This window comes from Haliotis cracherodii, unplaced genomic scaffold, assembly GCF_022045235.1.
Source record: "Haliotis cracherodii isolate W230 unplaced genomic scaffold, xgHalCrac1.p SCAF_30, whole genome shotgun sequence".
In the NCBI taxonomy this organism is placed as follows: Eukaryota; Metazoa; Mollusca; class Gastropoda; order Lepetellida; family Haliotidae; genus Haliotis; species Haliotis cracherodii.
Window position 1 is genome coordinate 3,465,500 of NW_027266287.1, and position 18,176 is coordinate 3,483,675.

General features: G+C 40.2%; 1 protein-coding gene across 1 annotated transcript in view; it reads left to right on the forward strand.

Moving 5' to 3' along the window:
• Positions 1–7,386: 7,386 nt before the first annotated feature.
• The window catches only part of LOC139476918 (probable methyltransferase-like protein 24), a 31,670-nt gene continuing 20,880 nt past the window's right edge, over positions 7,387–18,176 (forward strand). The window contains exon 1 of the mRNA XM_071259480.1: positions 7,387–7,545. Coding sequence (XP_071115581.1) covers positions 7,387–7,545 — 159 coding nt within the window. The remainder of the gene's footprint in view (positions 7,546–18,176) is intronic.

Genomic DNA, 18,176 nt, shown 5'->3' on the forward strand with positions numbered 1-18,176 from the left:
CTTACTTAAATTGGGAATTTAACTTGCACTTTCCGAAATATGCATTTTTCGTGCACGAAAGAGTAATATTTTTGTATCTATTTAAAAAAAATATTTTTTTAGGTATCTATTCCTAACAATTTCTATTCCAAAAGAATCTCAAACACAATAACGAGGAGGTGTGGCTTAATTAGCACGGACGGCTAGGCCTGCATGGTTATTGGTTGGAACCCCCACAAGCCGAGTACAGAATATATCCAATTTTTGTGGGGAGATCTATGTATGTCAGGAGTATGGCTTGTGTACTTTGACCAGTAGGGCATGTCCCCCTTCCACCAATCTGTGCCGTTAAAAATATAAACATCAATTGGTCTTTGAAGCCAATTAATGCTAATTTTAATCATTTTATTACTATACATATTGGCCACTAATGCTAGTTAACCAGAACAGTACTTGTCTCACCTCACAACAGCTGCATGCTGTGGATTAATGCATAATCTACACCAGCAGTCAGAAAAATGTAACAAACAGCCAGGTAATCCATCTGCTTTTTTGTTTACATGTAAATAGCTAATATTTGAATAAATATGCCTCACAGAACATTAATCATGTGAATTTGAACACAGTTATAAAATAAATGTCTCTAGTTAAAAGCTTTCCTAGTCTGGTTCTGCAAGCTACTCTCCACTAGGAGTAGCTCGTGCCTTCTTTTCTAAGGCCCGCCGTGATATTGCTGGAATATTGCTAAAAGCGGCGTAAAACCATACTCACTCACTCTGTTCTAAGGCCTTTAGGATCCGCTATTTTCTGCCCCCATCCCAGTCAGGGTCACAGGGAAACCACAATTTTATCTTCTGAAATTATCTTCTATTTCATTGTTGGTTCTTGGGGCCAGTGGGGTCTTTCAGGTGGCGTCTGCAACATGATTGACAAGAAAGAAGCTGATAATATCGTGTTAATTACTTCACACAAACAGTTCCAAGCATATTAATTCTTGTACATTAACCAGCACAGACTGGTCTCTGTGCTGGTTAATGTACAAGAATTGAGACGTTTTAGACTGAAAGGCTAAAAATAAATGCTACATTGTTTCAAGTTGTTTTCAAGACAGTTTCATGTCTTGGCAATTATCAAGAAACATATTGAGGCGAATTAAGATTGAAGCTGTACTTATTAATGATAATTTAACATCCTTTAGTGGCATATCTTTGAAGGCCCTACTTTCCGGATGTCCCTTTCCAATTTATTTGTTTTGTTTGTTTGTTTGTTTGTTTGTTATGGCCGACGCCAGGAGGAGTCTCCCCATGTCTGCAGCGGTCATACCCCCGATGTCACCAAGTTGTGAGACCTACCGTATTCAATGTAATAAGCGCCCACTGCGATATTTGCTAATATATTGGCTAGTGAACAATCCCAATTAGCACCCCTTCTGATCAATGTACGCAAGACTTATTTATTCATGTATTATACACACTCATGTGTTATATGCACCCTTAATTATGGGCAATTAAATTCTGGAAAATATATGTCGTGTATAATATGCGTAGACTTTTCTTTTGTATCATTTCAGGCTGTCAGCATAAACCACGAAATTTACAATCTTTCAACTTTTTTTTTTTCACCAAAATTATATTATAATAAGAGCCCCCTATTTCTAATTTTGAGAGCGCCCTGGGCGCTTATTACGTTGAATATGGTATATGTAAAACATGCCTGGTGTAGTTACAATTACATATTCGTATTATGGAGACAGCTTTCAAAGAATTTGTAGATAAAATACCATAACACGAACGAACAGTGATATATTTTTTCATCCTATAAAAGATGGTATTTAATATCAACTTTGAGTGTTCAGGGCAGATTACTGATAAGAGCGGTTGGATAAAATGAAAGGTGGCGGCTAAGAGATCTTCATGTCATTCCGTCGGTGCAGACCTTTGCGTAACCAAGTGCAAATAATTGCAAAATGTCAACTAGAAAACAAGCGGCCTCTACACTTCAGCCTCAAGCATGGTCAATGTAGATCTACTGCACTTTCTGAGGCCTACCAAAATACTTCTCCACGTCTGGCCATAAATGATTGATATTGACCAGCTGTTGACAGTTGACATGGTTGTAATAAAGGCATACATCACCTCTAGAAACTGCTGGTGTACATTTTCATTGTCCGTCCCGCACGAGCGGACATTAATCAAGGGAAGTAACTCGCTCTCGCTCTGATTCAGCTCTTTTTATTCACAATATTGCAATTTGTGACACGAAGTTGTACTAAATTCGAATGACAGCGAATGTGTAAACTTAAATTTCCGAACCATGTTGCTTGTCATGTAAATATAAGATATATATGTGGTTCTGTTGGCAATTTATGCCTATTTCAATTAATTTCCGACAGCTGTTAAACTTTAAATTTGTGTGTTTGTTTTTTAGTTGTTTAACTCCACACTCAGCAATATTCCATCTTAAAGGCCTGGAAATAATGAATATGGATCAGACAATCCTTGATATTATTGCGAGAATCCAACCGTTAGTGACATGGCATGCGCACCGCCCGGAATAAGCTTTTCTCACTTTCAACCTCACTGCGATCAATATAACAAACTAGTTATGTAAATAAAGGCTTAGAACCATAAGGAACAATGTCAATGCCTGCTTATGAACCTTTCTTATTCACCGATAAATTCCTAAACTTTAACTGTACACATTCTGACAGCAGGCATACACATTGTTGCTGCGTTAACATTCAAAAAAGGAAATAAACTTTCGTTTTTAATTTGTGTGAGAGTAGAAGGGGTCAATGTCTATATTTTGGCCCTTTTTTACCCTTTGGCATTTGAATGGGATTTAACACGTAAGATTGATAAACTACTACTGAAAGTACAAACACATACTATTGAAGCACTTTTAAACGATTTAAACTAATGGCAACTTTGTTGAAATAGTTGAAACATAATAATAATGTTTCCAAACTTTCAAAATCTCTTGAACAACCAGTCTCAACCACACACGGAAACGAGAGCTAAAAGGGCCCAAATCTATCAAAGTGACTTTAGCCCTTTTACAGAATTGTAAGTAGCTATATCTAAAAGCAACTTATCAACGAAAACATACAATAACATTTCTGCAAATAGACAAGAACTTATAGATATTATTTGTGCAATAATATGCAAAAAGGGCCAAAGTGCTTTTTGGACCCTTTGGACTCAATTATTGTTAGCCCACACACATTGAACGTAGTGGCAAATTATTGACCAAATATCAAATTGTCCATGTTTAACAATTGTCCAGATCAGTAAATCGATGCCTGATTGAATATAGATTTTTATAATCGTTTGTTTGAAAGCCACGTGGGTACGCCTCCAACATGTGGAATTGGCAATACATTTCTATCTGACAGTAATCACAGGAATAGCTTTATGGAAGAAATAATACCGACGCGACGTTAAATGCTAACTCACTCTGAGGTACCTCCGGATCCACTGACAGCGTCTGATGAACCGAGGATACTTCTGTTTGCCTAACGTCAACATCCCTGTCTGAATCTAACACTGGCTGGTGATGGAATGTATCACGTTTGTGCTGAATGAAAGGAAAATAGAAGTTATCACACGGGTGTGTTTGGGAATTCTAAAAATGCCGTATTGGGAATAAACATTGTATTTAGCGAGCCTTGACCTTATATATTTGCATCTCTGTCCGCATATGACCCCAACGGGTATCGTTTTTATTCGTTGGCTTTATCTTGTGGGGAAACCTGCCCATTATGATAAACTACAGCATGGGAATTTCAAGGTATAACTGTGCAAAGGTATCCGGGCCCACTTGCACAAAGCGATCACAAAGGTGATCGTAACTCCCATACCTTAATATAGGCTTACGATAGTCTTAGCGCTAACATCGCTTTGTGCAAGTGGGCCCTCACAGTACTGCAGCAACATTATTGCAATAGTCAAACTGAAATTCGATACTGTATAGCATCGCAACTGTAATGCTTATCTTGAAAAAGAATCGATTATCTACAGACCGCCGCCGTATATAGCTGGAATATTGCTGAGGTCGGTGTTAAACAACAAACAAAAAACAAAACCAATGTTTAGGAAGTCCTAAGATCGCCCTTAATTCAGTTTTTGTTTTGTTTGTTGCTTAACGCCACACTCAGCAATATTCCAGCTATATGACGGTGATCTGGAAATAATCGAGTCTGGACCAGACAATCCAGTTATTGATATCATGACCATCGATCCACGCAATTGGGTTCGATGACATGCATCAACCAAGTCAGCGAGCCTGACCACCCGATCCCGTTAGTCGCTTCTTACGACATGCATAGTCGCCTTTTACAGCTAGCATGGGTTGCTGAAGACCTATTCTACCCCGGATCTTCACGGGCCCTTACTTCAGTAGGTACATCAAAAATCACGTTAATATGAACCACTGTATCACTGCCACGAATGGTACAATAAACTTCGAAGCGACGATAGACTTACGCTTCGTCTCTGAAAATATATAATTTTCGAAGAAACAAACAACGCCATTTAAATTGAAAAGGAGCCCCAGTGAGACCATGAACCTATGGATAAGCTAAGACTTGCTTCATTTAGGGCTATAGTATTACAACCAGGGCTGAAAAAGGGACAATATGGTTTAGGGACTGTGAGACAGACTAGAGGCGATGGTATTAGATGTGTGAATGAAGTCAAGTGACGCTTGCTTTGCGAAGAGTTCTGAACTTAACACATGTGCATGCCAAACGACGTAATGAATGTATCGGAATGTAGTAGAAAGCTATGTTGATATTACTGAATTTTACCCTCTAATTCGCTGTAAATCACTTTTATTTACCCACTTGCTTGGATTGATAAAATGTTTACAATTGAATGACAAATTATTGACTTGTGCTTTCCTTTTTATAGCCACTACCACGAGTTACGAATGCCATAACTGGCACGTGCATTTTGCTTTACTGTTTTCCTCCATGACATTTTTGAACAAGTGTGAAAACAATGCCGCTTCAGATATTGCAAATCGACACTGGCTGCGTTTTGACGCACCGTTTGTCGAACATCAGGGCACTAACATTTTCCAATAACATATATCCAATGTATATACCGGATTTTATGTGTAGTCAGGTTCAATGAACTACATACTACCTGTGCGTTTCTTTTGTTGAAGAGTGTATATACAAGGCAGCGATTCTGAATGCTGATCTATGCCCAACTCTCCTTCAGGGGTGCGATTTTAAATATAAAGTCAGATGAGAAAGATGAATCTTGTGATGTCACTTTCAAAACAAACGAAGCTGTGGTAGCGAATATAAGTCCAGTGTATTACTGAACAAGTGCTGTTCACGTGACTAAAATACCTTAAAATAAAATATGGAAATTCCTAATAAAAGATGACATCAGAGATAGCTGTAGTTCCGAGCTTTATTCCAGATACAATGTGTCAAACAACAATTCACATCATAAACAGCATCACAATAATTTCTTATCAATATGACATAATGCTTACAGCTTAGATAAGTCTATAAACATTTAATACTCTAAAACGATAGATGTCAAAAACTTGTACTTAATATTTAAAACCATACCAGGATTTATTTCATACAGGACACACACGCTTACACGGTAAAGTACAGCGTCATTATATTTAATTTTAACTCTGTCAGCTGAATTGTATATGTCACTATAATGTGGACCTTACTATATATACAATACGGTAACATTGTCGGTGTATTACCGTCTTTACCATAATATAAAGGTACAATATGTTATTTTTATGCAGAACTCTAAAATGAGTATTTTTGCATATAAACATGACACACTAAAGTGTACATGGAAAGTTACAATGAATAATGCTGACTTACGATGCTTGATTAGCAAAGAGAGTCGTGAAATATAATGTTACTTTTGTTCACAATGTTACACAAAGACTGTTACACAAAAAGAACTTTCTTCCTGAATTACCTGAAAGATTATTAACTTATGCAGAAACAATAGATAAACTAGAATATTGTAATTAACAAATACCATTTCAGTTACTTTCACATATATTCTTTTAGCGAATGAATCGTTATTTTGAACAAATATATTATGTGCGCACTATAGAGAAATCTTTAATAAAATGACTTGTCCATTGTGATTTTTAAAAAGATCTTATTTGTACATTAAAGAAGGAGTATATACACAACACAATTCTACACAAATAACATAAAATACATGTAACATAAGTCTAGTTCACATATCAGAAACAACACATAAAATGTCTTACCTTAAAATAAAATATGGAAATTCCTAATAAAAGATGACATCAGAGATAGCTGTAGTTCCGAGCTTTATTCCAGATACAATGTGACCTTGGGTCACACTGCATCGGTTTATATAGCAGGCGGACATACAGCTAACTCTGAGTGGTTAAGATTTGAAATAATACTTTATTGTTTTTGCAATAAAGGTGGCATTGTGTTTTTGTGTGTTGGACATCTATTGTCTAAATTATGTCTCGCGGCATGCTTTTACAACCTAAGTGAGTTACTGCCATTTATGTGAGATGTCCGAGATTTGACTGTAAAGATACGTGAGTTAATTTTATAAATTTTGAATATTATTTTTATATTTTGATGTGAATTATAAAGCAAGTTTGTGCACTATAACATTACCATGAGACCCGTGAAGATCCGGGTTACAATAGGCCTTCAGCAACCCATGCTTACCATAGAAGGCGACTATGCTTGTCGTAAGAGGCGAGTTACAGGATCGTGTGGTCAGGCTCCCTGACTTGGTTGATGCATATCATCTTATCCGCATTGCGTTGATCGATGCTCATGATGTCAATCACTGGATTGTCTGGTGCCAGACTCGATTATTTCCAAACCGCCGTCATATAGCTGGGATATTGCTGTGTGCGGCGTTGAACATCAAACAAACAAAAAATGCATGTTTACGTGTAGATTTATGTAATGCTTTTTATGTTGCAAATCTAAACTATAGTCGTGTTAAGTATCTATGCTATATCGGACCAGATTTCTTTATTACTTACATATAGAGTACATTGTTCGTATTAATGTTATCTGCAAAGTGACACAAACGCACAATGTCAGTGAACCAGTTGGCATATGGCTAGGTCTTCCGGCGTTCTATAAACTATCACCCGACCATCTAAATAACCCACTGATGTGGATGTTAGTAGGAGTACGCGTTGTAAAGGGCCAGAGGTAAAACGCCAGTTTATACTCAACTGGTGAGTTACCAGCCAATGGTGAAAGGACACACGCACAAAACATTAACATCGTCTCGTAAGGCGGAAAAAGCATTGTTCTGCTAGAAGACTGCTGTTCTGTTCTCGGCGGAGCTAACTCGGATAACAGCACCCAGGACTCAAGGAGATTGTGGATTTTGTAAACAGTAAGACATGATTGGCATAGAACGCAAGGCATCCTCGATGGCGGGCCTGGTCAGCTCGCTCCACAGGACCATCATGGGAATGAAATTTTGGTCTTTCATTGGCGTGGTGGCTGCAATGATCTGGCTGCTGTACTGGTTCAACAGAACCGTTCTGAATCCATCCCACGTGAGTAGAACAAGGTTTGAAATAGGGTGTAACGATTGGTTGGAATAACGATGTATTATTACGTAACTTCACCGATGAAAGTGTCACATACAAAACGTGCTTCAATATCGATATTTTGTATCGATATATTCGGTCATTTTTTACGTCATCATCATTTGCATAATGGATAACAGACTACTGCACAACATTGAGTTATATTTTGACTGGACTAACGTGTCTATGATTCATCCAATCAAAAACGCGTAACGAAATCGACATCCGGTTGATAAGCAACATGGCGACAGCCGTGCAGATTTCGACCGCCTGCAGGATTAGCAGAGAATGTGTACCATTAACTGGGCGTCGACAGATACTTTCCAAATCTTTTCATGTATGTAATCAAGGTTCTCACGTGATGTGATGCACTTCACCAGATATTTTTATTACAATATAGATTTTGATTATCGATCAGATCGTCTTGACTGGGCGCCGCCGTTTTTGTTTGAAGTAAATGCAAATGATAATAGAGGTGGAATCTGATTGGCCAATAGAAGGGACATAGTTCGGCAAGCGTGGAAACTGGACTTTTACAGTCAGTTAATTCCCTTCCCCCAGGAAGATGGTGCCACCAAAACATCCCCATAAGCGTTCTGAAGACTTAGAATCCCTTGACTTGATTGATTTGACTTTGACCTCTCCAGGCTTAAGCTTCTTTCATTCGTCACCACTCGACCCTTTCCGTAACCTGCAAGAAGACTCGTCCCCCTACCGTGAATGTTATGTGTGAAAATACGAGAAACCAATCAGAATGCGGGTATGACTTATAATAAGGAATAATTTACGATTTTACTATTGTCTTGCATTTAACATACATTTTAGATACAGTTTAATATGTTCATTCATACTGTACCAGAAGGCCCCATGTGTTTTTTGATCGCACCTGGACGATAAATTTACATGGGGGACATATAATACGTGAATCTTTACCCAACGAGATGACAATTCTTTTAACTTTGCTCGTTTGCGCTTAGACGGAACCCAGTCGCAAAAATGGTCGATATTCAGCTTGACCCGAAATAACACGAGTTGGTAACGCGTGGGGATTTCACAGACTGGTCAAAATGAGGTTGGTTGGCTGGTTGGTTTGTTGTGTAACGCCGCACTCAGCAATATTCAAGCTATATCACGGCGGTCTGTAAATAATCGAGTCCGGACCAGACAATCCATTGATTGACATCATGAGCATCGATCTACGCAACTGGAATAGGATGACATGCATCAACCAAGTCAGCGACCTGACCACCCGATCCTGTAACTCGCCTCTTACGACAAGCATAGTCGCCTTTTACGGCAAGCATGGGTTGCTGAAGACCTATTTTACCCCTGATCTTCACGGGTCAATTGTTACAGTAAAACGGTCTGCATGTGCTGCCTAAGACTTCAGTTGTTTTAAAAGCTCGAACTTTTTGAAATCTAATATGATTTCGCACGTTCGCACCAGTTTGTATATTCCTACTTTATATATACTATAAAGTATACTATATATATTTTAATGTAATTATTTAGTTTTATATAATACCCTTTGTTTATAGTACATTCAGTACAGCGATGGAGCAAGGCTAGATTCAACCTTACACCTCTCTTATCTTTGTTTTGTTACAATTTGAAATTCGCTGTATCTACTCTTAGCACCCTCCATAAACTCTGAGTATGTCACGCCCTGGAATGAAGTTTGGTGCTTTGTAGCCAAGGATAAAGTCCAGGGGGCGTCAGAAACATATTCTACTGAGATACAGTTAGGGAACACCCGATTTGTTCATAACTAAAGTTAATATGTCCTCCCACTTCTTTTGAGCAGTATATTTCAAAATATAAACAGGATCAATTCTAATTAATCGTCGGAAATCGTGTCAAGTGTTTCGTTTGTGACGGTGCCTTATTTCCAGATTTAGAGCAGGGTATATGCACGTCTCTGTGTAGCACACAAATAAGCTGAGAAGGGTAACCTTCCGCCGAGTCTTATTAAGTCCATCCCAGCTGATCGATGCCCCGCAGTCAAATCACTGATAAACTCTTTAAAATTGCACGTGAAGCGGCCCGTGAAATAGATATGAACCGACGCGTCGACATAAACAATGGATATAAACACCTGCCCAGAAAACAATCTTATTACAACGAGTTGCTGTACATTTTTTTCTGTTTCCCTTCGCCAGCTCTGAATTGTCTTCCCGATTGGATAAAAATATACTCCTTGCATTGCGAACTCATAAAAAAAGTCAGGTCGGCTTTTAAAAGACTATTATCAAGTGTTCTAAACTATCAATTTCATTAAAATAGATTACACAATTAGCGCAAAACATTTTATATACTTTTTTATTTATTTGTATTTTTTCATCCGCCGGTTCTCTTGCTGGTAGAGGTCGGAGATGAGAAACACACAAACAAATACACTCTTCAAAAAAAGAAACGCACAGGTAGTATGAACCTGACTGCACAACAAATCCGGTGTATAAATTGGAGATATGTTGGTGGCCTTATATTCGACAAACGGTGCGTCAAAACGCAGCCATTGTCGATTAGCAATGTCTTAAGCGGCATTGTTTTCACACTCGTTCGAAAATGTCATGGAGGAAAAAGGTAAAGCAAAATGCACGTGCAAGATATGGCATTCGTAAGTCGTGGTAGTGGCTATAAAAAGGCAATCATAAGCCAATAATTTGCCATTCAATTGTCAACATTTTATCAATCAAAGCAAGTGAATCGAAAGAGGGGAATCGCAGTCTCCTGTTGCACGCCACTTCAACGTCCCCCACAGCACCGTTTGCTGCCTTTGTGACCGATACACACAGTTCAATTCCACCGTCCGAGAACCGGCCGACCAAGAGTTACCACCCCTGCACAAGATCTCTACATTCGACTGTTCCAACTAAGTCATCGCAATGCCACAGCTACGCGGAGACTGCAGGACGCATCCCTGGTTTGAGGGGGATATCGGACCAGACTGTCTGGAACCATCTTCGCGAGACTGGAATCCGACCCAGAAGACCAGTTACCGTCTCTGTTTTGCAACAGATCCATCGACAGCGACGCTTGCATTGGTGCCATACCTTACAGCCTTGGAATTTGAGAAACTGGAGACGATTGTGGTTCAGCGATGAATCACGATTTCTTCTTCACCGGTGAGATGGAAGACAACGCGTTTCGTCGAAATGGGCGTTTTGCCCCACATTGTGTACGTGAATTCGACAAATTCGGTGGCGGTAGTGTCATAGTGTGGGGGGCCATATCCTATACCACGAGATCAGACTTGGTTGTGCTTCAGGGAAATTGCTACATGAATCAATTTCTTCAACATCACCTTCTTCCAATCATTGACCGCCAGAGGGAGCTGTTGTAACAGTACAACGATCCGCCACACACAGCTCGTGTCACGGTAGACTACCTTCATAATGCCAACATCAACGCCCTGCCCTGGCCGTCGAGATCTCCAGATCTCACCCCTGGGACAATTGGCCAACGCGTTACAAGCAGAATGGTGCAGAATTCCGCATGACAGAATATTTACACTTATCCAGTCAGTGCTGAGGAGATGCAGAGCCGTGATTGCTGCCCGGGGCGGTCAAAAGAGATACTGAGTTCAGCCTAACCTTGTGGGCTTATCTGACATGACAATGAACAGATTTTAATGCCGTTGTACAACGACAACATTTGACTATCGAGCTGCAAAATGTCATATTTGTATCTATGATATTAAATCAAATATATCGGCTTTATAATGTACAATAAATTTACTAAAAATCTACCTGTGCCTCTTTTGAAGAGAGTATGGATGGCCTCATTTGAATATTGTTTCCGAACATATTATGAATTATGTGTTGTTGTTGTTGTTAGCTAGATTTATGATAAAAATGTGAAGTAACTGGAAATGCCTGTCATTTTGATATATTCCGAAAAGATTTGTTATAACGCTACAGTGGGTGTAGTTTCATGCCGTTTTAGCAGTATCACGGCGGGGCAACAGAAATGAGCTTCACACATTGTACCCACGTGAGGAATCGAACTGCGTGACCAGCGAACGCTTTAACCACTAGGCTACCCATCCAAATTACTGACATATGTCACTAAAAACTGATGTAAAGTAACAAACTGTATTATTTTATTTACACTTAACATGGAATCAATATCACCTGATCACCTGTCCACGTGGTATTGTATAGGGTTGTAGTAAATACGTGGCATCATTATGATTGGCTACTGACTGTGTAGGCGTGTCAAGTTATGTGCATAAATTAAACGATCACCTGATTCATGTCACGCCACAGTATGTATTCCTACACCTGGAATGTTTATCATTCTCGTCATTTTATACATATACAAATGTTTTTGGTTAAACTATTGCAGATAAAACATATTTTACATTGTCGAATTTAATTATGCGCGGATTCATACAGTTTGCACATCGGTTTTTCGATTAATCCCTCAATGAACCGAAAAGAATACATAGTCAATCCTTAAATAAAAATAAAATATATACAAAACACTACAAAATATGCTCACTCCACTTTTTGCTCTTTCTATCCATGTACATGCCTGTCACTGGGAAGTAAAACAAGTCTAGTCACGGTCTAGTGACCGCACCGCTTCCCTGTCCCTTAATTGTCCGGCTCCCGTCACCATTCGGCAAAGTCCGGCGTTCGTCGTTGTCAAGTGTCTTTATCATTCGTCACCACTCGCCCCTTTCCGTAACCTGCAAGAAGACTCGTCCCCATATCGATGAATGTTATGTGCGAAAATACGACAAACCAATCGGAATACGCGTATGATTTTAAGTTCTTATCAAAGAATCCCTCAGAAATAATTTGTGATTTTATATACGTCCTGCATCTACAAATATACTCAAGACAAAGTTAAGTGTGTTCAATCATACTGTATAATTCCGCACGTCCCGATGTGCTTTAAATTGCATCTGAAATATATATATAATATATGGAGAAATATGTGTGAACCATTACGCAACGAGTTGACAATTGTTTTAGGTATGCCCGTTTGCGCTAAGACGGAACCCGGTCGCAAAAAATGGCCATGAGAGCGGCACGAGTCGCTATTCGGCTTGTCCCGGAATAACACGAGTTGGTCACGAATGGTGTCTTTACATTCACTGTTACTGGGGTAGCCTAGTGGTTAAAGCGTTCGCTCGTCACGCCGAAGACCCGGGTTCGATTCCCGACATGGGTACAATAAGTGAGGCCCATGATATTGGTGGAATATAGCTACAGAATATATAACGGTGTAAAACCATACTCACTCACTTACAGTCCCCTAAGCATTATTCTCTAGCGGTTTAATCACATCCTTTTAGCATGTATTGATTTTATATATGTTATCTTATGTATGCTTGCCACCTTATTTATGTATGAAAAATGTATTTTGTAACTTTGCTTTTCATGCAGTAGCGCGATTATCTAGTACTGGTTGATATATCTTATGTGTGTGTGGTCATCCCCCCACCTCAATAATAGTACATATCTGGTTGTAAGTCTTTAAAGTAGCGATGGATAGCTTATATTGAGCGCTTTAGTTGGGTACCCACTTCTGCCGTGTTGGTTTAGTAGCAAGTTTGCTATTCGTATTTTCTGTATGTTAGAAAACACACTATTCAACTCACCAAGATATAACGAGTGACTAAGACAGGTTGCTTTCTGAAAGGTCCTCATGTTTCGCATAAAACCCTTGGCAAAATCTTTATCCTCAGTGACTTTAATGTCCACAGCCCTCTCTGGTAAGACAGGAATGATTCATGTAAATACGGCAAAATGGTAGAGAAATGAATTGAGGACGACGTTCTCATAACTCTGAACAACGGCAGCCACACACGTTGTGACCAAGTCCACAACACGTGGAGTTCAATTGATCTCACAATTGCCACCAACAACCTCGCCTAACATTGCCAATGGCACGTCCATGATGACACTAGGAGAAGCGATCACCTTCCTTTATTCACCTTCATAGATAGCCCGCCACAATTAGAAGAACTATGCAAAGGCCCGCGTTGGACTATGCAAAGGCTGATTAACCTAAATTCCGGAAGGAATGTATATCATCAAATCCTCAGTAATTGCCTCGGATAATCCTTATCTTTTTTTGCCCAAATCTCACCTCCTCAAATATAACTGCAGCTGAAAAATTAATTCCGAAAAAAGACAACAAAACTGATAGAACTCTTGTACCATGGTGGAACAGGGAAATAGCAAAAGCCAGGAGAGTGAGAAAGAAAGCCCTAAATAGGTCAAAAAGGGATAAATCAGCCTTCGCCCAAGTCCGAGCAGCCAGGACAAAAGTAAGACAGCTCATAGACGATTCTAAAAACGATTCATGGCAGACCCTCTGCAAATCTCTAAATGAAAAAAACAAATGCTAAAACAGTCTGGAGCAAAATACATGCAATCAGGGGTAAACGTAAACCCTAAAAAAATCCCAAGTAAGCCAACGCACATACAGTCAAAGAAAAGGCCAACATTCTCGCCGAGAACTTCTCATCTGTCAGCAGCAACACAAATTGCAGCAAAGAATTCAAACAGGAAAAAAAGCTTATGCTTAAGATATCAAAACAGCCGCAAAGCAAGTATCTTTAATGCACTATGCCATTTACTGTGACAGAGTTTGATGCGATACAACATAGAAAAGGCACAGCACCTGGTCTTGACACAGCCAGTTACGAGATATTAAAAAAACAACCTATCTGATCAAACAAAACGCTTACTCACTGAGTTTTATAACACGATATGGTCGAAAGAAGAAGTCCCAAAAGCATGGAAAATACTGCAGTTATCTAGCTTCTAAAGCAAGGGAAAGACGAAGTCCTACCAAACTCTTATCAACCGATCTCACTCACCTCAAACATGTGCAAAGCCATGGAAGCCATGGTTACAAAAAGGCTCATGCATCATCTTGAAACTGGCAACCACATCAAAACTGACCAAAGCAGCTTCAGGAAGGGACACTCATGTCTGGATAATATTTCAAAATGAGATAAAGAAAGCTCAATTAAACAGAGAATACATAGCCACCATATTTCTGGACTTCAGCAAAGCCTTCGACATGGTATGGAATGACGCACTCCTCACAAAACTAGCACAAAATGGAGTAGAAGGGAACATGGCAAAACTTCATAGACAACTTCCTGCAAGACAGGTGACTTTCAGTAAAACTAGGAAACAATCAATCTGATCCTATGGCACTGGACAATGGCACGCGACAAGGCAGCATTATAAGCCCAACCCTGTTTAACATCATGATCAATGATCTTTTTGATCATGTCCAGTCTCCTACCCAAAATTCGCTGATGACAGAGCAATATTGGTAAAGCAGAGAGATATTTCACAAATCCGAAAAAAAAACTCCAGTCAGCCTTGGACGGAGATCAATGGTGCAATAAATGGGGATTTACCCTCTCAATTTAAAAAAACAACAACCGTGGGAGTTCTATACAAACGCAGGGGGAAAGGTGCCATGATACCCCGTGTCTCCATAAAAGGCAAACCGAAAAAAATTGAAAAATCCACAATATTTCTTCGGTTGATCCTTGATCAACACCTCACTTGGTGCAAACATATAGAATATGTGGAAAACAGATGTCAAAAAGATCCGAACGTACAATGGGCAATTTCAGGCACATTTTGGGGCACATCAAGGGACTCTCAGCTGGACCTCTACAAATCACTTATCGGATCAAAAATAGACTATGGTTGTGAGGCCTTTCATTCAGCATCATTAAAGCCATCTGGGCCCTGAGTACGACAACTCATGCAAAGTCACAATTGTGATGACATTCAGCCATCAGAAAGTCACTACAAACGGCTACACCCTGCCTGGACTTTACAAACTCCCAAAGTTGACACTGCTTTAACATCAGAAGTCACTGAAAAAGAAAACCCAACCCTACTACGATTAGTAGCTATCACTAAAATTCAAACTATCTGGGACAGCTGGGATCATATATACACTGATGGATCCAAGAATCCTATCAACAGCAGTGCTGTTTACGGGATTCATATCCACAGCTCCAAACCCCAAGCACATTCAGTTCGCCTCCCTGATGGTCAGTCAGTGTTCACTGCTGAATTGGAGGCAATTCATCATGCACTCAAACTCATACCGGAACTACCGGAAGCAAAAGCAGTCGTCCTATCAGACTCGTTGAGTGCACTACAAGCCATCATCAATAATTATATACTATACGAACTCCAAAACTATCGGACCAAGGGCAACAGGTGGAGATGAATTGGATCCCCTCTCACATAGATATTCATGGAAATGAAAAGGCAGACACACTGGCGAAGCTAGCCCAAGACAAAGCGGAGATACAGCCTATTTCCTTTAGTAAACTACAGATAAAAAGCAAAATCAAAGTCCCCATAGCCCAAAGATGGCGAGCCCAGTGAGACGCAAGTAAGATCGGCAGATGGCTATATAAAATTCAACCCAAGATCCACAAAAAGCCAAACTCATACTCAAATGAAAGGAAAGTTCAAATTGCCGTCCCACGCCTCAGACTTGATCATAAGAGGCACTATGACAAGGTTTGTCCATCTTGCAATCAACCTGAATCCATTGCTCACTTGTTACTGGAATATTCGAATTTTCAAGTTAGACAATAAATATCACATTTGACTGTGTAGAGTTTGAATTAATAATTTACTGCATAGATGGTATATTGAGGTGATGTTTTTTTTTTAAAAATTGCTTTTTTAGGTGTAAATAAAAATTATTTTTTTTAGGTATAAGCGATTCCTTTTCTGTTATAATGGTAGTTTCGCCTCTGGTGATAAATGTATCCTGAGATATTTAGCCAAACAGAAAGTGTACGAGATGGTAGTTGGTGAAGTCCAGGTTGTTGATTTTCCATATAAGCTGACTGTCGTAGGAGTTGTAGCTTGACAACATCTCATGGATACCTTGTTCCCGCCTCTTAAATTGCTGACAGTCTTGAGGATATTTATCCTTCTGGGAATCATAGTCCATGAGCCAGACCCCAAAATTTTATAAAACGGTACCACCTGGGGTGGTAAAATCTCAGTATGATGTTTTGAAAGTCGGGTAGATTTCGGGGTAGGGAAAACCAGAAAGTGGAATATTTTTACAAGCAATAGTGATATGGTGAAGTTTAGTTATGTGGTGATAACTACCACTAAGCTGTGATTCCTGGATTGCTTTCATTTTATTTTTATCTGTGGATATATGACTTTCAAAAAATCAAACTGAGATTTTGCCACCCCAGGTGGTACCAATATCTGGTCTGGCTCATGGCCTATGACGGAAGCCATTTCTCGTTGCTATGACTGATCACAGTGAATTCTGTTTACAAGAAGTGATAGGCCACATTTAGGTTTGTACGTCTTCAGACATTATTTAAAGGTTAGATAGTGTTTCCTGTTGACTTGTGCGCTTGAAGCTAAGGGATTGTCTTGAAATGACTAATGATTTGCGTCGATTCAATGGTACTGATAGAAAAAGAATGACGCATGAAATAAGTGACACACTAGTACGCTTGGTCGATATCACCCTCCCTCTAGTGCTTGAGAGGAACTTCTTGCCCCCCCGCCCCCCTTTCCCCTGTTTCATGTTTGCCAGGGCTTGTCCTTGTGTTGATACCCAGCCCAATGTTTGTCTTGGCTTGTCCATGTGTTGATGCCCAGCCGAATGTTTGTCAGGGCTTGTCCGTGTGTTGATGCCCAGCTCAATGTTTGCAAGTGGGCTTGTCCGTGTGTTGATGCCCAGCCCAATGATTGCCAGGGCTTGTCCGTGTGTTGATGCCCAGCTCTATGTTTGCCAGGGCTTGTCCGTGTGTTGATACCCAGCCCAATGTTTGTCAGGGCTCGTCCGTGTGTTGATGCCAAAGCCGAATGTTTGTCAGGGCTTGTCCGTGTGTTGATGCCCAGCTCAATGTTTGTCAGGGCTTGTCCGTGTGTTGATACCCAGCCCAATGTTTGCCAGGGCTTGTCTTTGTGTTGATGCACAGCTCAATGTTTGCGAGGGCTTGTCCATGTGTTGATGTCCAGCCCAATGTTTGCCAGGGTATGTCCGTGTGTTGATGCCCATCTCAATGTTTGTCAGGACTTGTCCGTGTGTTGATGCCCAGCTCAATATTTGTCAGGGCTTGTCCGTGTGTTGATGCCCAGCTCAATGTTTGTCAGGGCTTGTCCGTGTGTTGATGCCCAGCTCAATGTTTGGCAGGACATGTCCGTGTGTTGATGCCCAGCTCTATGTTTGTCAGGGCTTGTCCATGTGTTGATGCCCAGCCCAATGTTTGCCAGGGCTTGTCCTTGTGTTGATGCCCAGCTCAATGTTTGCGAGGGCTTGTCCGTGTGTTGATGTCCAGCACAATGTTTGCCAGGGCTTGTCTGTGTGTTGATGCCCAGCTCAATGTTTACGAGGGCTTGTCCGTGTGTTGATGCCCAGCTCAATGTTTGGTAGGACTTGTCCTTGTGTTGATGCCCAGCTCAATGTTTGCCAGGGCTTGTCCGTGTGTTGATGTCCAGCTCTATGTTTGGCAGGACTTGTACATGTGTTGATGCCCAGCTCTATGTTTGTCAGGGCTTGTCCGTGTGTTGATGTCCAGCACAATTTTTGCCAGGGCTTGTCCTTGTGTTGAT